The sequence below is a fragment of the Onychomys torridus genome, chromosome 13 (genome assembly GCF_903995425.1).
Source record: "Onychomys torridus chromosome 13, mOncTor1.1, whole genome shotgun sequence".
NCBI classification, from domain to species: domain Eukaryota; kingdom Metazoa; phylum Chordata; class Mammalia; order Rodentia; family Cricetidae; genus Onychomys; species Onychomys torridus.
The window spans coordinates 47,304,917-47,327,382 of record NC_050455.1 but is presented as its reverse complement, the minus strand read 5'-3'; the positions used below and the strand labels follow the sequence as shown (position 1 = coordinate 47,327,382).

Here is a 22,466-nt window from a genome sequence, read left to right as displayed (position 1 = left end):
TCTGTCCTTGCATGCAAGTCTTTTATCCAAATAGGTCAATATATTATGCATATTAAATGTTCTATGTAATGTATATCATGAACATTGTGAGTAGTCTTTGCCAAACATGAATCATGCATGTATGCTTTATTAACCTATTAACACAAGGACTCTGTAGAGTTTGTGCCTCAGTGAACAATGGCCCACAAAGCCTACATTGTGTCCTTAGTTAACATGGGTAATTAAAGACTGGAGCTCATCAGGATGCAGAAGGTATACGGTGTAGATTTTCAGGATAACTATCCAGAATGATCGTCTTAAAGAGACTACTTCCAAGTTATTGCTATTGTTCTTAGTTTCAAATACTAAATATGTTCTTCTTTTGTCCACAATGCTCTTTCATTTTGTCCTATACCTCTTTTGAATTAGAAATTCCTAAAATAGGGAAGAGGCCTTGTCTTTCACAACATGGTCTTATCTGGTTCACTGAATCAGGCATTAACATTAGTCTCAGCAAATCACTGAAGATCCTTTCCTATGCAGAATGAGTTTTCACAAATGAAAGTAGAATTCATGATTAATATTAAAGAACTACACCCTACATAAAGCATATCATATTTTTTCTTTAAAATGAACACCCTAAAAAGCTGTAGTCTCTGCAAATATAGCTTACTGTCACACTTCATAAACCTAGCCTCAAATACCACAGTTCATTTTAGAATTTATGTACATCAACTACATTAACATTTAAATGCAAGCTCATATGTCAATTTTAAACTCATTACATTGAAAATCCTTCTAAAATTTATAGTTTCTCACATTATAATAAAAAACATTTCTCAGGTAAGTGACTACTCACTGAGGTGGCTGCATTAAATGTCTAAAAGACCTGTCTTAGGGGAAGATTGTATTCTGACATTGATCATGGCATCAATTCGTCCTTCTTCCCATTCTCGCAAATATCATAGATTTCTGTGTAAAGGTTATAGGAAAGTGAACAAAAGAGCCACATCATTATTCCTCGGAATTAGCAGATTGAACATGATGAGAATTTGATGACTGGAGTGACTATGACCTTCTAAAGGTTCTATATTCTGATACAGAGAATGAATTAAATGTATACATTTTTATTTCCCTTCCTATTCTGCTGCTGATCTTTCAAGACAGCATTGGGATGAGTTTAAAAGAACACGGAGGATGCTTCTAGTCACAGAAAAGCAAGATCTATGTAGTTCTCCCAGAGGTAGACTGAGTAACGCTTTGAGCTCCCAGTATACATTCAGAAGTCTGGATGTCTGTCAGTCATTTCTATTCCAGTACAATGCAAAGGGCCCAGTAAGAAAGACTTCTCAACTGAAGAGCACAGCAGAGCAGGTCAGATGCTGATCTTGGAAGAGCTTTTGAACTTCCATCTCGTGATATTAAAGTACAGTGCCTCATAAAAACATTAAACAATACACCTAGGATGGATGTATCTAAGTACCATTAAGCAAATGAGAATAACAAAGAAATCAAGAGGTCAAGGGTAGAAAGGGTGAGTGTTCACTGGGAGATGGGGAATGTGGAGAGACAGAGACAGAGTGCTTCAAAGAACTCACTTCATAGTACACATTAGGTTAAATCATTTCAGGAAGGGTTACCTGCAATGACACCACAGTGATGGCTGTGAAGAGCTGACTCCTCCCTGACTTTTCCCTCTGCGGACCTTTTCTGCCTGTATAAACGGTGTGGGTGACCTAGGATAGCCATTGTATCGTTGAAAGGCTCAATGAATATGAAGTCCTCGTTGAGTTGTATAAAGCCCATCTGGAACACATAACATGAAAAGATACGTAAGAAATGCCATCTAGAAATTACTTTTCAGATTCCACACCCATGTGCTTTTTTCTTTAACAAATGTGCATACAAACTCCCTGCAAAGCACTTTTCTGAAGCCCCACTAGTAAGGCAGCCACCTTCTCATAGTATGACTTCATCCTGACGCACTTACTGACCTAGCATCAGCTCCATTGAGTTAGGCTGAGGCTGTGTGGGTGGGAGGCAAGATGCCAGCAGCAGACGCACAGTAAAAGTTCTGGAATGTTAAAGGCTGACTTTGGGAGACCCATGGGGTCACTAACATGAACAACATGTCCAGCAACAGTGAAGCAGATTTTTAATTGCAGGCACCACACAGTCCAATTTCTTGACAACCTCTGCTTGGTGAAGTAATTCATGTAAAATATCCAGGCAAATGATGAGGCACAACACTGAAATTAATATAGAAAGTGGCTTAAACTTTCTGCTAAACACTTTAGAAGCTTTTCAGAATGCAGCAGAGCACTGAAGTGTCATATTCAAGCCCAAACTTGATGCCATAGAATTTTAGACTTATCTAATTGGGCATGTAAATCCAAAAACTGCAAACCATGGTTATGATGAATAAAAATAATCAGTTTGTATTTTTGTTGTGTGTAGAAGCTGTCTAGGCACTTGAGCTTTTCCTTCTTGAAATAAAAACTGCCCATAATGAGGAACTACTCCTCACAGAACTGTCAGAAGTTAGTTGTTCTTTTCAACATTTATTATTCAAGTACATAGCCCAATCTATAAATAACATATTTAACCATGTTAACATCTTAGAAGGCATTTTTATAGAAATACTTTACTGAATCAGGAATTATTCAACCCAAAATTCTACTTATATAACATTGTTAATTAAGCTTCATGTTAACCACATGAAATGTATGGCTCCTTTTAAATTGGTGTGCATATAAGTGGCATAACAATTTCTTCAGAAAGAGTAAACTTTCAAAACTGGAGATTAATAAAAGCTACATTTTCTCTGAAAAAAATGCATAGATGAACATGGGAGATTTTTTTTAAATACCATATGTGTTGGTTTAGAATATTCATGGTTTTATTCCCTTCTTCCTAGTAGATAGAAAAATAATCACTACATAATAATTAGTTAACATATAGTTATTGTTTAATAGTGACCAAGAGTCTATAGCTACTTTTTCCATTTCTGCAGCTTATAATTTCAAGTGTAAATGTTACTTTATTATTAGGGGGTATTATATGTCCCACCTTGAAAGGATAAGTACATGCTACTTCATCTATTCTTTACCAAATTCTACTGCGAGATACTCCAGAGTAAATAGAAACAACGTCCCAACCAATTTCATTGTTTTGAGTTATTCATACCTTTACAAAGAACTGCTGTGCAATTTCAGCACCTCTCGGTGCCTTTTTTCCTCAACCCTTCTCCCAGATTTGCCACCCAAACACATCGGGAATAAAATTTTTATCTAATGAGCTTTTAGAATAACATGTGTGTGTGTATGTGTATATATGTGTGTGTGTGTGTGTGTGTGTGTGTGTGTGTGTGTATGTGTATGTATATACATATATATATGATTCTTTTAAATTTTAAAGTAACTGCATGGACTCTTAAATTTTTTCCTTAGCTGCAATTTGATGATAAATAAGAGAATACTAAATTAAAATATACAAAGTAATAGGTATCAAAGATATAGGCCATCTTTACATAATGAAACCAGGTGGTATTGAATCAGAAATTCATCCACATCATAAAGCTGTGGAAATGCTAATGTGTCATAGGTGAGTGTAGCATCCTTATTCACCCATCCCTTACAACCAGTAATAACACTGCAACTGATGAATGAATCGTGATGTGACATCTCACACAAACACGCCAAGTTAACTCAGACTCGGAATTCATAATCTAATGCACTCTCCATGGGTTCTAAACTCCACAATTCATGTCAGTGAGCCTTAAAATATTAAGCAATGTAGTATCATGTAAAATTTAACGTTCCCTACAAAAGACTCTGGAATTTGACTTTGGAGTACCATAACTTATTACTAGCAATGGGGCTATAAGAACGTTATTGTCAATTCACACAAAAACGACAGGGGAATATTTGGAAGCACAGTTAATATTCTACTACTGATTAAATACCCTATACCTGTTCCCTGATACTTTTATTCCAATAATTATGACAAATGTATTAAATACACCCAAACACTAAATTTTGTGTTCTTCTATCAACATGCTAAGTATAACTTGAAATGTATATTTTGCTGTTACATTTTGTTTGGTTAAGAATTAGAAACTATAAGATAGGTTCTCTGGGGCATTAGAATTTTATCTACAGACATTTTTTTAAACCAAGAAGGCCAGTTTTAAAAGGAAAAATGTTAGAATAATTATAACGTGTGACTCATTCATGCAATGCTTACCTACAGTCTGAGCGCTGTGTGCCAGCCTAGCTCTCTCTGAGGCACATTTAGCGCCAAATGTCAGACTGTGGACTTTCCATCAGAGACCAGAAACCTATACCAGGACACACAAGTGTTGTGGCTTTGGTCTGTATCATTCAAGATACTAGCTTAGATAATGAACCTTAGGTTTTCTGTGTTCTCATAGAGAGGTCGTTTTTTTGTTTTGTTTTGTTTTTTTCTAATAGCAAAATAGATTGCTTTATCTACACTGTGGTTTTACAAGCTGTGAAAAACTATAAACCTCTGTTAACCTCTCTGCACAAATGCCACAGTGTTCAACAGAATTTGCTTTAGTGTAAACTTAGAAGGAAACAAAGGCTCATGTGAAAGGCCAGCAGTATGGCACTACATGACCACCACTTCAGTACTTCTCCAAGTGATTCTGAAACAGTGCATGATAATATCAGAGAATAAGTTTAAGTTTCCATCTCTATTTCTATTGGCAGGTACATTTGCCAGTAATTATTTCATTTCACAATTTAATAAGAATTTCAGGGGACTGAGGCTATTACTCAATAAAGTGCTTGCCTCCCAAGCACAAGTAGCTGGGTTTGAATCCCAGAACCCATGTGAAAACTGCAGACTGGTGATGTGTACTTGGGGAGATGGAGACAAGCCGATCCTTGGGGCCCAGTGGCTGGCCAGCCCTGCTTAAATGGCCAGTTCCAGACTACTGAGAAACTCTATCTCAAAAAAAAAATTAGTAAGGACTAGGTAGATGATGTCGGGATAAAGTTCTTGGTCTTCAAGCATGAAACACCTGATAGTGGATTCCCCAGCATCTATGTGACAAGCCAGGCTTGTGGCACTTTCGGCATTAGGAAGGAGGTGAAGGGTGTATCCTTGGAGTTGGCTGGCCAGTTAGTTCTGTGGAATCTCTAAGCCCCAGGTTCAGACCTACCTCAGAAAATACAGGTGAAAGCAAATGAGGAAGGTATCCAGTGCTGAACTCTGGCCTGAACACAGCTACGTTCAAACACACACACACACACACACACACACACACACACACACACACACACACACACACATACACACACACACACCCCACCTCTACATGCATGTATTCAGCACACACAAAGTTACTAAGGATTTTTAAAGGAATTTCAGTATTTTTCAATTTAGCATTGCTCATGTGAAAATAACCTGTTATTTCTTGTTTGCAGGCTCTGCTGAGTCTTTCTCTCAGTTCTGGTACATTGTAAGCAGTCACAAATATTGGTTTCCCTTTAGGAACACTAATACTGCCTTCAGCAAAGCACAGACCCACTCACTGTAATTACATCCAGAACACTGATTTGATCAATATTATATTGTTGTTTAAACATTGCTGCTTCAGTGAATCAAGCTTAATTGTTCCATTCGTTCAAATTAATTTGAAGCTACTTAAGAGATGAACAGATGTTAAACATTAAGGTAGACCTAACTGAAAACTTAGAGTCCAGAAGCAGGGGGACCCTCCTGTCTGCTCTTCCTGGGGTGATTTTCACATCCTGTTTGACTCTTCACCTAGTAAAATACTATTCCATTCCATCAAGTCATCGCCTCCTTCTTCCTTGACTCCTCACACTTTTCTCTATTGCTACGCAAAGTTCAGTGAGTTTGTTGAATTTGCTGGGTCTCAATAGCAAACACAGATTGATTACCCATTAAGTCCTAAATATGGCAATGTGGCAGTGCATCATTAAGATGTGCTCTAGCAATTCTCCTCTTGAATATTAAGGAAAAGAAATGAGTGAGAGCAGTGGTTCTCAACCTTCCTGATTATCTTCATTGCTACTTTATAAAAGCAAATTTGCTACTGTTATGAAGTACCATAGACATGTCTGATATGCAGATTATCTGATATGCAACCCCTAATAAAGGGTTGTTTGACTCTCCCAAACAGGTTGCAACTCATAGGTTGAGAACCACTGAGTCAGAGATGTTTGCACTACCATGTTTATTGCAGTATTGTTTACACTTGTCAATGTAAGTAATGTAATCCATGGGAAAATGAATAAAGAAAAATTGGTGTGTATGCAATGTCCTAGGTAGCCGAAGAGTGCCGATAGTTTTGCATTGTTTAGAAGAACCAGTCTACTGATCCAAGATAAGGTATATCAGGAGAGAGAGAGAGAGAGAGAGAGAGAGAGAGAGAGAGAGAGAGAGAGAGAGAGAGAGGCTAAGATAAACACAAGTGTAAAGGATTTGGCATTGGTATGTGGTTGTAAAAACATCTTGATATCTGATGTCCTACATAATCTGAATTTGTATTATTCGGCTTTATTTTCTTTTTCAAGATTTATCTATTTACAGATTGATTGATGATTGATTTATGTATACAGTGTTCTACCTGCATGCATGCCTGCACTGCAGGCCAGAAGAGGGCAACAGCTCTCATTACAGATGGTTGTGAACCACCATGTGGTTGTCAGGAATTGAACTCAGGATTTCTGGAAGAGCAGCCAGTGCTCTTAACCTCTGAGCCATCTCTCCTGCCCTTGGTTTTATTTTCTTAAGTATTTTTGTTGATGATATAGCATATATCTCATTATGTAAGTAAAGCAATATATATTAAAATGTGGGTATAGCCAGGCGGTGGTGGTGCACGCCTTTAATCCCAGCACTGGGGAGGCAGAAGCAGGCAGATCTCTGTGAGTTCTAGGGCAGCCTGGTCCACAGAGAGAGTTCCAGGACAGGCTCCAGAGAAACCCTGTCTTGAAAAACAAAAAAACAAAAACAAAACAAACAAAAAAATTGAGTATAAAATATGGCTAAACAATTATAATTTCAAATTTACTTTATGTTTTAATCAAATAAAATTTAATCAAATAAAATTTTGCTGTAATTCAAATCTGAAGTGAACTTTCACACAATTGTACATTCCTTATGTATATACAAATCTGTATAGAAATACATTTCTGACCCATACATAGCTGTAATATTTTCTTACCATAAGATAACGACCTTTCTGACTTGATCATTCCAGTGTCTCCCTTATATACTCAGAGAATACACTCAAAAGTGTTAATGCAGATGCGCAGGGTAAGGCTGTGGGAAGCTGCTGTCTATGAGAAACTGTCGCCTGTCTCATTTTATTCTCACTAGTGAAATCTCATGCAACCATAATGAACAAACATTATACTGAAATATTTTAGGATAACAATTAGTGCATCATTACATCTTGACATAGCCCAGGTGCCATGTTTTTCCCAAAATACCCCCGCCTCTGAGTATTATTTCCTCAAAATCAAGAATACCCTAACATCATGAGTATCCACTGCCTTCCTTGGGCTTTCAACACCTCACATTTTCTATTGCTGTACTGTCTAATGTATTTATTGTCTCATTTCACTGTACATTGAGGGCTTCTGGGACAGTGTGTGGCCTCATGCCTCCAGTCAGAAAGCCTGCTCCAGCATCTGGACTTAGAGAAATCTGCTCTTCACACATGTGTTACTCTCTTCTGGAATAAAAGAGAACATATCAGTTCACTGTTCTGAAGAGCATGTATTCACTCTATGACTTCATCCAGGGAAAATCCAAATTTCATTTCTTCCACAAGGCTTTTCCAGTGTTGCCTTCCTTATATGTCCAAGTAATATCTTGAGGAAACTTTTCAAGCAACCAGACTATAAACGTCATTCTGTTTTCTTTCACAGCCAAAAAGTTTCAAAGGGAATCATAAAAGTATAATAATAGAAAGACACTTAAAAATCAGCTGGGGATTACTGAAGTTTTAGAATCAAGAAAATAGGACCTTGGAAATGCTGCATGGCTTGCTTAAAAATCACAAAGTGAGGAGGAGCATTGGAGGCTCCAAATTTCCAAGATAAATTTTGGTTTTAAAACATCATTCTAAATTTGTTCTCTGGCAGATTTATATTTTACTGACCATTCTCTCTTCACTCAAACTCCCAAAGTCAACACCACCTCTCTAAGTCGTGACCTAGGGATCATTACAAGAATAGCCAGAATTTCCCAATATCCCCAAATGTTCTCTGCCACACTTCTTGTTATCTCCCTACTTTTTAACTTAAAATTTTGCATGAACTTCATACATGAACAGTCTATATCACTCACTCTCCTCACCCCCTCCCAATTCCTCCCATTGCTCACCCTTCCCTCACCAAAGTCCTGATCTCATCTTTAATTATTATTGTTACATGTCAACCTATGTCTATATAAGCATGCACATATGTATACAAACTCCTGAATCTGTTCAACAATGCACATATGAACATGTGTCCAGGACAGACAACTTCGGATCAGACAACCTACATAGCCCTAAAGGAAAGTGACTGACCCTTTTTCAGCAGCCATTGACCACCTGTAGCTCTTCATCTAAAAATGACAGCTTCTCTTTGCAACATACAGAGCTAAAGACAGAGATAACTGGACAAAATTCAAAGAATAAATGGTAGTCGTGTACCCAAGCCCCAAATGACACATCTGCAATGCAACTCCCACATCTAAGGCTCAGAGAAATTAACAGAAGGGAAGAAGAGATCTTAAGAAATTAGGATAAATAGTGCTAGACAGTGTCTCCTAAACACTGACAGGAAAATGCACACATGAAACCTCAACAATATGGATGTCTGAACAAAGCCAGTACAATGATAATAATGCCAGTTGATGTACCAAGTACGTTTCAAACAGGCTTTATTCCTCAGTCCAAAGCTAATCTTTGGTCACTGTATGTTCTCTGCCTTTATAACTCACTGCTTAGATAACCCCTCATAGACAGACCATTCCAAAACTCCACCCCAATAATCTTATTTCCTTTTAAATCTACTTTCTTCGTCTTTCATTTCCATGATCTCACTTTGTGAATCATCATTCTCTCTGAACTGAACTAACACTTCTCAGAGTGCACATTTCTTCTCATGGTCCCATCTATTTTCTACTCACCCACTGTTCTAGTTACTTTCAGTTGCTGGGATAAAATGATGACCAAAGACAACCTAGAGGAGAAAAGAGTTCATTTGGCTTGCATATCTAGATCACAGTCCATCACTGAGGGAAGGAACTCAACCAGGGCCGGAATCTGGAGGCAAGAACTGAAGCAGAGACCATGGAGGAGCACTGCTTACTGCACTGCTAGGTCTGCTTTCTTCTACAACCCATGAGCAACTGCCAAAGTTACTACTACCCACAGTTGACTAGGCCCTCATAAACCATCATTAATAATAATAATAATAATAATAATAATAATAATACCCCACAGACATGCCCAAAAAGCAATGTGATGGAGACAATTCCTCAATTAACATTCCCTCTTCTCAAATGACCCAGTCTGTGTCATTGACAAAATATCTATCCAGCACCTGCATGCTGAAAGTATATGTAGTTACTTATATTTTTCTTTTTTAAACTTATTTTTAAACATTCACATGAAAACAAGACAACAGAATTCTTATGTGGCAAGTGCTTTATACATATTACTTCACTTAATCTGCACACTGATCTTGGAACACACTTGCTAATTCACTAGTTTTATAGTTGCGAAAAGTGAGTTTCCAAAAGATTTATTGCGTCCTAAGATTACAAACCAGCACGTGGTGATGACAAGGATTCAAACCAAAGAAGCCTGGCTCCAAGTGCACATTGCCTTTGGGAGGCTTTCTGCAGAAAGCTAAGCTTGCCATGTGATTGTTATTTCAAATAATCCTCATCTTTAAAAAATTCTGCACTAAGGAATTGGATGTCAGGCACAGCACCTCACAGATGGTAGACATCCAAACTTTGATATCAACAGCAAGGCCAGGCCTTACCCCTCACAATTCAGAGGAGAAAAACATCTCTCTGAGGGCTCTGAACTTTATCTTGAGTGGTTTTGTGTGGCTGCACTCCCGAGCTGCCAAAAGCACAGTTGACTGTCCAAGTGAACTGAGTGCTTCATCCACAGGCTCTGTCAGTTGGAGGTGACCAATAATCGTCCCATAGAAGATTTTAGGTTTTTAGTCTGTCTTTAAGTCTCTCTTTTGTTTTTGTTTTTTTTAAGTCTTATGAACATAACAATAGAAATTTTAAGTAACTGAACATTTTATACAGTTAAAGAAAGAAAATCATCATCCCCAAATCCATCACATAGAATATTGTACATGAGCATGAATACCGATTTATTTCTAGTCAATTAACATACATATACATGCACACACACATACTTTTAGATGTGCATACAAACATATCACAGGACATTATATATGTGTAGACAAACTCATACATGTTTGGATCTTCTCCTCCATTCTCACATTTAATAATTTGTTTCTTAATAGCGTTAAACAACCCTTTTGTGTGTTTTTAAAAGGAGATATAATCACTTATTTTTCCAATGGGTGTCAATTTTATTAGCTACCCATTCACTCAACCCTTTTTTCAGTCAAAACTTCTTAGTAGCAGCTTTGTGCAAGCAGAGATCAGGCTTTCAGTCCACTATGAAAAAGGCTTCAAAGGCTCCTTATCAGGCACCTTCTTTCATTACCAGGAGAAAAGGTACCATTTATCTGAGTCAAAAATATACCTTGCTTAATAATTGTTTAAGTTCTGTACGATCTCGTATCCATTGATTACTGTCTGTGTCTTCTTCCATGATTAGAAAACATATCTGGAATACAGCCTAAAAGTTTCCTGGACAGATAGAGACCTAAGGACCAAAGCTGGAGATAAAAGAGACAATTACATAGGATGAAGTCCTGTCTCTTAGGACAAGCCTTGGGGGCTGAAGAGTTTCTATGGGAGAGTCTTTCCCAAACCTACAAATGGCCTGTGAGTGAATGTCTACTTTAAACATCCAGTAAGCAATACCCATACTACTGTTAGTCAACAAAGAATATTTTCTTCCTTCTGAACATCCCTTCCAGCTCCAGTTGTTGAAGAACCAGAGGAAGCCCAGGCCCAAATAGAAAAGTCTAAGCTGGAAATGCCAAGAATGCTGACTTAGTTCCCCTTTACACAGATGCTGTTCATTCCAAGAAAGGCTTATAGTGGAGCACGCACAAAAGGCAAATTCTTGCTGACGTGAGTTGGAAGTTGATTGGGGAATGAATATTTCAATTATCAAATGAATGTTTTTGGTTAAGTTTATGAGAGGTCTTCCCACAACCTAAAACCATATTTCAGAACAAGGAAAAATGGAAGGGGGTTATACATTGCTGAGATGTCTGAGTCCAAACAGAACAATTAGAAGTTACATATGTCTAATATGAATGCAGGTAGTTCTCAGGTCTATGCAAGAGTTAAAATTTGCTGTGGGGATGGTCCTGTAGATGAGGCAACTTCTGAGAGGTGATAGCTGTGCCCAGGTTTGTGGGCAGGGGCAGGGGGTATTCTACAGAAGGTCCAGACATGGGCACTGATGAGACGTGGCAACTGTGAGGAAATGCAGTGTCTTACAGCTGGAAGAGGGATGCAGAGGGGGGATGATTAGAAGGAAGCCCAGGGCCCTTCCATAGCTGAAGTGGTTTGCATTTCAAAACAAGCCCCTTTGGTTTCTGTCTTTTCTATCTTTTCTTGGACAGAGATATAGGTTTCACTGCAGGAAGCCTCATGCTGGCTTCTTGTGTCATGTTCTTTCAACACAGTCGTATTTTATTTACATGATACTTACACAAGAACAGATTCTTCATCTAACAGTGAAACATACGCTCTCTGTCCATTTCCTTATAAACCATTGTGCTTTCCTGTGTTTCCTCTGACATGGGATAGAGATAGGAATTTAAGAATCAATTGAAATGATCTTGTCTTGGGGCTGTGGAGAAGGCTTAGTGAAGTGCTTGCCTGAGTCCACTCTCTACATCCAGTGCAAAAAAAAAAAAGCCAGGCATGGTGGCAAGGACACACTTGTAATCCCTGTGCTGGTGTGGAGGAGGGGATGTGCAGGGACAAGTAGATCCTTGGGGATACCTGGTGGGAAAAGCTAAATTATTTGTTGAGTTCTAGTACAAATGAAAGACACTGTCATGAAAATAAACTACATAGCATCTGAAAAATGACATCCAGGGCTGTACTCTGTCCTCCATATGCATGAGCACACATATGTATAATCACCACAGGCACACACACTCACACACACACACAGGCACGCACATGCATGTATCTGATGACAAATAGCTGTGTTCTGGCCTCCATATGCATGAGCACGCATATGAACAACCACCACAAGCACACACACATACACACACACACACACACACACACACACACACACACACACACAGAGGCATGCATACACATGAGTCTGATGACAAATGTGTTCTGGCCTCTTTGTTGAAGAAACAAATGAATGTGATAGGGTCTGTGGTGATGGGATAAAATGAGCTGTTTGTCCTGCTGTCAAAATTGTCATATGCTTTCGTGACTGGGATTAGCGATCCCGTTTGCTATTTGTTTATATTAAGTGATGAGACTGATGGTCATATACTTGTATCCATTCATTCCATTATAATCTCATTGCTTATAGCAATTTTAATAAATCATTTGTGTTGTCTATGGAAGCTTTAATTTAGAGAAAATGCATGATAATGGGGATGAAGTCAAGTTATAAACTCTGAGTTGATAATCAGTCTACTAATATGCACTCTGTTTCGTTTTGTTCCCCTGCATCTTCCTGACAACTGTGTAGCACGCCTTATGAGTGTTCTTATTGGAGAACTGGCATAGAGCAAGCAGTGTACAAGGGTCTGTGGTGGTTTAAAGGAAAATGCCCCCCGAAAAGGAATGGCACTATTAGGAGGTGTGGCCTTGTGGGGTAGTCATGGTCTTGACTTCTTGGAGGAAGTGTGTCACTGTGGAGGTGGGCTTTGAGGTCTCACATATGTTCAAGATACTCCCCAGTGTTTCAGACCACTTCTTGTTGCCTGCAAGATGTAGGACTCTCAGCTCCTTCTCCAGCACCATGTCTGCCTGCATACCACTATGTCCCACCATAATGATAATAGACTGAACCTCTGAACTGTAATCAAGCCACGCAATTGCATGTTTTCCTTTATAAGAGTTGCCATGGTGGTCATGGTATCTCTTCACAGCAATAGAAATTGTAACTTCGAGAGGATCCAGTGATGAAAACACATTGATTCCTATCTTCATGAATCTGGCATACTAAAGTAATGGCACAGATCCCACCCACCCACCCCACACCCTAAAAAAACATGGATTTGGATAAATACACTTTAAAAATTTCAAACTGAAGCAAGTATCATTACAGAAACAAACAAGGTGATGAGGGGCTAGAGAGGGTGGCTGAAATAAAGCCTTCCTAGGGAAACAGCATTTCAGATAAGACCTATGGTAAAAAATATAAGAAATCACATGAAAAAAAAAAAAAAGATCGTAAGTGGGGGAAAGACAGTTTCTTAGCAGAATCCTGTCAAACAGCAAGGCAATGTGGGAAGCTAGAAGACACAAATGGAAGTCAGTGTGCACACATCATGCTCACAAAAACAAACACTCTAAAATTATAACAATATGTTTGCACCTGCTGCCTACAGGATAGATAAGGATGCATTTAAACATGAGAAACAGTTAGTAAGATAACTATATTAAATAAATAATGCATGCTGCAGCTATACAGAGGTGAGTATTGGGAGAAAGGAAATTGTTCCTAGAACGCAGAAATCAAGAAAGCAGCACAGGCAGGATAATATTTTTCCATGATATTTATTTGATTTGTTAGCCAAATGGGTCCCATGAGACTCCCCAGACAACCCCGACTGTTGCCAACACTATAGGATGTTCTCCACAAACTGACAACAAGGCCCCACTGCCAAAAACAACACACACACAACTCATTGAACATGGAGGTGTCAAAACTGGTGCCTACATAAAGACTTCACCTCTATGTTCCAACATCTTTAGTACAGGAAGGTACCCTGCATGCCACCAAAGGAGAAAAGTAAACACCAACATAGCCACAACCCCTTGGATCTACAATGGTGTTCTGGCTGCAAAATACGCTAGGGCAATGGTAGCACAAAGCTAGTGAGAGTAACTAACCAATATCTGATTTGACTTAAGGCCCACTTCATGAGATGAAACCAGTCTTAGTCAGTGTACTATTGATGTCAAAAGACACCATGACCACAGCAACCCTATTTGTGTTTGTTTGTTTGTGTGCTTTGTTTTTCAAGACAGGGTTTCTCTTTGTAGTTTTGGTGCCTGTCCTGGATCTTGCTCTGTAAACCAGGCTGGCCTCAAACTCACAGAGATCCGCCTGGCTCTGCCTCCCAAGTGCTGAGATTAAAAAGCATGCGCCACCACTGCTCAGCAGCAACTCTTATAAAGGAAAGCATTTAATTGGGACTGGCTTACAGTTTCAGAGGTTAAGTCCATTATCACTATGGAAGGAAGTATGACAGGAAGCATGGCAGCATGCAGGCAGGCATGGTACTGGAGAGGTAGCTGGGAGTTCTATATCCTAATCTACAGGCAGCAAGAGGAGAGAGAGACACTGGGCCTGGTTTGAGCATTTGAAACCTCAAAGCCCATTCCCAGTGGCATATTTCCTCCAACAAAGCCATGCTTACTCTAACAAGGCCATACCTCCTAATCCCTGTCAAGTAGCCCACTCCCTAACGGCCAAGAATTCAAATATATGAGCCCATGAGGACCATTCTTATTCAAACCACCACATTCCACTTCCTGGCCCACATAAGCTTGAAGCCATATCATAATGTAGAAATGCATTCAGTCCAACTTCAAAAGTCCCTATACTCTGTCACAGGCTCAACACTGCTTAAAAGTCCAAAGTTGAAAGTCTGATACACTTGGTTTATCTTTTAAATGTAACCCCATGTAAAACTAAAAAAACAGATCACATACTTCTAACATACAGTTACACACAGTATACATTACCATTCCAAAAAGGAGGAAAGAGAGTAAGCACAGTAAGTAAACACTGGACCACAGCAAGACCTAAACACAGCAGGGCAAACTCTGAACTCGGCATCTCTGTGTCTCATGTAAAAGGGCTCTTCAGATTTCCAACCCCTTTCAGCTTTATTGACAGCAACATACTTCTCTCTCTTGGGAAGAGTGTTCCACACCCAGTCTGTAGCTTCCCTCAGCAGTTATACCACAGCTCTGGCATTGGCAATATCTTGGGGTCTCCATGGCAACCACTTCACTTACAGCTTCACAGGATGGCTTCTCTGGACCTTCATGCAGGGATGACACTGATACATGTCTGGCCTCAATTGCTTCCCTTAGTCATGAAGGGAGATTTCATAACTCCTTTCTAGTGTCCTTGACTCCAATGCCAGATTCATGTTGCGCAAGCTGCCAAGTTCTACTGCTTACTGGGTCTATAACATGGCCCATTCCTTCAATTACATCTGCATCAGGTTTCTGTATTCTATGGTTTCTTCCACTGCCTAAGATTGCCTGTCCTGGAATTCTATCTGTAGACCACGCTGGGCTTCAACTCAGAGATCTTCCTGCCTCTGCCTCCTCAGTGCAGGGATTAAAGGTGTGCACCACCATACCAAGCCCTAAATTTTTCTGTAATTCTTTTTCACAAGATGGAAGCTTAGCTGGGTGGGATCTTACCCTGAGATTACCTCTCCTTTTATTCCATATAACATTGAGTCTTTCTTTAAACTTTTTATCTCCTTGAGCACTGGACTTGGCTTTATTATACTTCCTTGTGCTCCTTTTTGGTGTACATTTCCACCAACATGACCACACCCACTCCCAACAGCACCACACCTCCTAATCCCTGTCAAGTACAACTGCTCCTTAGTGACCAACCACTCAAATACATGAGCATATGTCGGTCATTCTTATTCAAACCACCACAGAACCTACATCCAACACAGTTTTGGTGAGCGTGACCTTAGCCTAGGGGCCAAGGATAAAACCAAATACTACTGTTCTACTAAAAGAACATAGCAATAAAATGAGTCTCAATGACATTCTTCTATCCTCATAGCTCAGTGCCTTGCTCAGCCATTGTCAGAGAGGCTTCCTCCTGCAGCTGATGGGAACAGAGAGCCACAGTCAGATAGTATGCAGAGAGTGAGATACCTTGGAACACTCAGCCCTATATGGATGTCTCAATCAAATCCCTCCTGTCAGAGATTAGGGAATCCTGGGGAAGAGGAAGAAGAAAGAGTGTAAGAGCCAGAGGGGATGGAGTCCACCAAGAAAATAAGGCCCTCTAAATCAGCATGAGCAAAGCTCATAGGAACCCACAGTGACTGAGAAAGTAGGCACAGGGCCTGCACCGGACTGTGTGTATATTATGGCTTCCATTTAGTGTTTTTATGGGATTCTTCTGGGCAAATGAGTGAGTCTCTGTTTCTTGTACCTTCTCTTGGGCTCTTTTCCTTCTGTCTTTTTGTTGTTGTTTTGTTTTGTCCAACTCTGATGTGTTAGTATTTGTTTTCTCTTATATTTTATTTTATTGTTATCCTTTAGATGCCTGTTTATAATCCAATGAGAGACAGAAAGGAAGTAAATCAAGATGAGAAGTGGGAAGAAAGTCAAAGAATAGAGGGAGGGGAAACTGTAATCAGGATATACTTGAGAAATATAAATCTATTTTCAATAAACGTGGGGAGAGAAGACAGAGTGTTGGTGGGTGTATGAACTACTGCTAGAAATCCATTGCTCATTCTTTCACAATGTTTTGTGGGGAGTTATCTTAAGATCTAGCATGTATATCCCTAGGTCTGTACCCATGATAAATGAAAATGGCCTCCACATAAAACCTTGTGATCTAATGTTGATACTAACACTATCTTTTTTAATAATATCACAAAGACTGAAACAACACAGATATCTTCCAACTGATGAGTGGGCACACCAAGTGTATTTTCACACCATGTAGCAGTTCTCAACCTTCCTGCTGCTTCGACCCTTTACTACAGTTCCTCACGTTATGGGAACCCCCAACCCTAAAATCATTTTCAATGCCATTTCGTAACTGTAATTTTGCTACTGTTGTGAAACATAATGTAAATATCTGATATGGAAGATATATGACATGTGACCCCCGTGAAAGGGCTATTTAATGCTCCCCAACAGGTTGTGACCCATTGGTTAATAACTGCTGACATGGTGTAATACGGTCCAGCAATGTTGAAGTAAGTATTGTTATAGTTTCAACATAACTAAATCTCAAAAACATTCTAAGTTAAAGAAAGCAACACAAAAGCATCTTAAGCATGGCTCGGTTTTGTTGAACAGTTCTAGATAAAGAGATCTATAGAGATGCAATGTAGATTGTCTTTACCAGAGACTAGGCAAGAAAGGGGGACTGGAAGTAACTCTTAATGAATAGAAAGTTCCTTTTTGGAGTCAGGAAAATATTCCAAAATTAGGTAATGGTAATAGTTTTCTAATTCTGTAAATGGGCTTAAAAAGACTTAGAGTAGACATTGACTTTTAAGATTATCTATGCATGCAGATAATTTATCTAAGATGCATATGGGTATGTGTGTTTGTGGGGGGACACATGCGTATGGAGGTCCAGGTACACTTTAAAGGATGGAGATGGAAAGATACAGAGGCAGGAGACTTGTTTGCAGGCACCACAGTGCTTAAAGGGCAATGTTGGCCTGAGGGTGGAGCCAATCAGTGAGGAAAACCTAGAGACAAACCAGTGTTTAGCTTGGAGACTAGTAACTGCTGTGACAGCTACACCAGTGAGGGAGTCACAGAAGGGCAGAAGAAACCAAATATCCAGGATGGCAGAGCACCCAGCAGGCGCTCAGGTGCTTAGGACTATAGCACATTTCAGTTTTAGTTGGAGGGTAATTGGAAGCACATAGTGAGTGGCATAATCTGATATAAACTCCAAAGAAAACTATTCTTGTTCTTTTTTAGTTTGTTTTGCTTTTTTGGGAAAATGTACTTAATGGAGATGAAAGCTGAATGAAGCAGATCAACTTGAAATCTGTCCCAGCAGTCCAGGTGCAAGACCATCACGGCTAGACTGAAGACATGGAGAAATTTCAACACGTTACAAGTTTATTTTGGAATCTCACCCAAACCGGAGGGCACTCTCCCAAATGTGTCAGGGATTTGATACCGAACAAGGAGGGAACCAGGTCACAGAATGGTTAAGGGTGACTTGGGAGTGTCTGGCTTAAGTAGGAAAGAAGGGAAAACGGGAGTCTGTAATGAGGACATCAAAGCCAGACCTCACCGACGAACTGGACTGTGGGTGGAGAGAATCATGCTTTTCTGGTGAGAACTTACTAGGTTTGACATGTGTGAGACTTCCACGGGCAGAATTCAAGTAGACACATAAAACTCAAGGAGAAGTTCGTAAGCTGGAAAAATTGTGGGAGATAAAATACCAAGCCATAGAAATGAATGACGCTTTCTAGAGGGGATACGTAGGGACAGAACAGAGAAGATTTAAAATCAAACCCCAGGGTCTTACAGCTGTGAAGTAGAAAAGGGAGCCAGAAACAGACAGGATGGAAGATAAAATAAAAAAATAAAACAGAGTAGATTTTATACTTTACAAAATGAATTCTCTTTCTAGAAGCATCTTTGAAGAAAATCTAGAAATAAGCCCTGCATCATTTAGTCAGAGGAAGCTGCTGTCCCTGTCTAACGTACATGGGGAAAGTTAAAAAAAAAAAAAAAGTGCTATGCAGGATGATCAAACACATGTGCTGGGGCTGTTGTTTAAATCAACAGCAAAACCAAAGCTAAGGAACATTCCTGGGCCTTCCTCCTCAGGCTTGGTGAGAGCCTCTAACAACATGGTTTTCTTTTGGTACAAATGAAAAATATATATATATCCGATCTCCATATTGTACCATCAGAAGGAGAGTGTGGATTTATGAAATAACTTTACTTGACCTATGATATTTCATAAACAACAAAGGAAAAGTGGCTTTGAAGCCCCCACCCATGCTAGCACTGAATGACTGGTGTGCTCAGTGATGCCCCTCGTTGTTAAGTGTTAGTCACTGGACAATTTGGGGAGCTGCTCACCATGGTGACGAACACTTGTGATGCTTATCTCATGCAATTCCAGCCCAGTTCTGGGTTGGAAGTGGAGCTGAATGAGACCACAGAGAAAGGCTCACAGCTGCACTTGGAGAAGCACACATCACTGCCAGGTCTTACTGGTGACCTCACAATTGACAGAGATGCTGCCAACCTCCTACATACCCCAAGAGAGACGATGCAGATTCATTTTACCATGGAAACAAGATTAGTGAAGCAAACTATTTAGGACCGTAGCATCGGTACTCAGAGAATGGAAAAGTGCTGCAACGGATTTTTAGGAGTCAATTAAAGGTCAAATGAATACAGTCAATTCGTTTATTTAATAGGATTTACCAAGCGTAGACAACACATTGACTACTATGCTAGAAGCAGGAAATACAGCAAGTGATTCTTTTTAAATCTTTTTCTACTTTTAAAGAAAACAATCTGAAGTATCTCCAAACAATAAAAGTTTACTTTTGTAGATATTAAGTCCCTTTCTCATTTGCAATATAACAGCAAAATGAGGTGAGTGGTGGCTTTTTCCATTTAAGATTCTTGAATAATTCTCTCCCATCTCCACTCTGACTTGCATTAACAAATCACAAAGGCATGTTTATTGTGTGAGAGAGATAAGCCTTGTGCTGACAGAGTTCTTACCCACATGAGTGGTTTCTTAACCAAACGTAACTGAATATTTTTTGCCTCCTAATATTTCTTCATTCACTCATTTTATATATACTTCATCAGAGATTGCTGAGGCTAAAAATGTTAATGCAATATGCTGATTTTTATATGCAGCCTTAGGAAACAATAGACCTAAATAACCAATATAATACAGGATACACTCTGAAATCCAAGACGTCTTACATTCTGACTCAGCCATCCAGGACATTCCTCAGACATCATGCTTTCAGTAAAGCATCTGTAAACACGGGAGCATCAAGACAAGACATTAGAGGTTGGTTTAGGCTCCAAATTCCATGTAGAAAAGTGTCATTCATCAACATCATTGATAAATAGTTAAAGTTCTGTTTGTTCTTCTTAACCACCCATAAGCAGTCACCATGCTGAGGCAATTTAGGCCTCTACTGGATAGTAGCAATTCTTGGAATAAGTATTATTAAAGATCCAGGATATTTCCAGTCCTCACTTTTCAGAGTAAATTCTGTTTCTGTATCCTAGATGCTTTCAGACCTCAGACATATGACAAGTTGTGTTCATAGCCCAGTGACCATGACCATTTCTGCCTCAATATGATTTTCTATCTTGTCATTCCCATAGTTTTTAGTTGGATTTTCTCCTGAGTCTGCCTTGGGTCTTGGTTGTTTGAATCCTAAAACATGGCAATGCTCCTACACTCAGGATGACCTGAAATAGGAGAGTATAGGAAAGCTAGCAGAGAACCACTCACATGAGGATCACCATGAGTCTGAGGCTAGTCTGGGCTGTAGGGTAGGACTTTGACTCTAAAAACAAAACTAAACAACAGCACCAAAAGAAAACAAACCGATAAAACAAAAACAAAAGCAAGTGCTGGGTAAGAGGAGGCTCTCATAGTTACCCCCAAAATTTAATAAACACCAACCCTTATTTGTCAGATGTTTAAACATAGAACAGTGTGTTGGTTCAACTTAGCTTAATCTTCCACCCATTCCCCAAATGAATTCTTTACCTTCCAGTTCAAAGTAACCCTTAAAATAAGGTAGATGTTTGTACTCCTCATTTTTATCTGCATTGTACATGGTTTGCCATTATAAATGTTACAAGTAACATGTTTGGACTTATCAAAAAATGATTCACTCTGGTTACTTTGAAGGTAAGGCTACAGGCAAAGAGAGGCTTCTACAATTCAGACAAGAAACTTAACAGTTCAAGGGAGCATGATATTGGTAACAGTGAAAAGGACAGATTCAGAATGATGTTTGAAGGTAGAAAAAGCATAATGTATTAGTGCTTGGATGTATAGTGTGTAAAAAAGAAACACACAGGAATCACAATATGATTTTGGACAAAGTCAGATGGACCTAGATAACTGAACAGAAACACTCTGAAGAAAAAAAGAAGAGGGAACTAATTAAGTACAGAATGTAAATGTGCCAGGCTGAATGTCAGTTAGGTACTGAGATACCCAAGATCTCTTATTTATGAACAAGAGTTCAAGAGGGTGTGACATAACATTTCATGATTCAGAATCGCTGGCATGCAGTAGACACTTAGGTTGTCAGTCCAGATGGAGCAGGACACAAATACTGCACAGTAACTACTCTACAACATGGGCAATTACTTGCTTATAGTTTGAATAAAAAGATACCTGCATCTACCACTCGGTCCTTTATTTCCTTAATGCCACAGGGAATTTAAATTTGAATGAAAGAGGTTAAAAATATCCAACATAAAAGTTCATCACTCACACATACAGATTTTGCAACTTTAATATTATTTTTGTAGTTTGAAAAGAAAAGGGAGTATTTGAAAGCAACCCATCAACAAGACACAGAAAAAAGAAACTTACAAGAGATTCTTATAAAATAGATAATATTTGTCACCTGTAGCCTCTATCTTACATACAAAAGAAAAGAAGAGTTGAGGAAATTTGTTTCTATCCAAGATTTTATTTAAAATAATTGCAGATTTTTTATTTTTGTAAGTTCTCCATTGTTATAAAACTTTTGGATACTGATTCTATTATTCATGAATAAAAAAAAAACCTATCAATTATTTTTCACATTTCTAATCTGAATGAGAATCACATTAAGGCTGAGAATACAGCTCAGTGGTAGAGTGTTGCATGTTACATGTGAGGTCCTGGGTTCAATCTTCAGCAGTTAAACAAATAAAATCAAAAGAATCACTCATTTTTTATCTAGCATTAATTATAATTAATGAACAAACAGTACCAGGGTGCTTCTATAAGTATACCTCTTGACTGACAATAAATCTACATTTGAAGAGTTAGGTTTGGAGCTGCGGAGATGACTCCATTGGTGAAGTGCTTGTTTTGCAAGCACAAGGACCTGAGTTTGCTGCCCAGAACTTGTGTTAAAAGTTGGGCCTGGTGGTGAACATCTGTAATCTCAGCTCTGAGGGGGTGGAGTGAGGTGGGTCACCAGGGTAAGCAGCTTACCCTGTTTAGCAAGTTCCAGTGAGAGACTCTATCTCTATCCTGCAGGGGAAAAAAAAAAGATGGACGGCACTTGAAACAAGGACACTCAAAGCTGCCCTCCACAAGCACAAGCACACACACACACACACACACACACACACACACA

General features: G+C 39.1%; 1 protein-coding gene across 1 annotated transcript in view; it reads right to left on the bottom strand.

Moving 5' to 3' along the window:
- Positions 1–22,466, bottom strand: part of Adamts19 (ADAM metallopeptidase with thrombospondin type 1 motif 19) — a 201,636-nt gene that overhangs the window by 152,995 nt on the left and 26,175 nt on the right. The window contains exon 3 of the mRNA XM_036205317.1: positions 1,620–1,785. Coding sequence (XP_036061210.1) covers positions 1,620–1,785 — 166 coding nt within the window. The remainder of the gene's footprint in view (positions 1–1,619; positions 1,786–22,466) is intronic.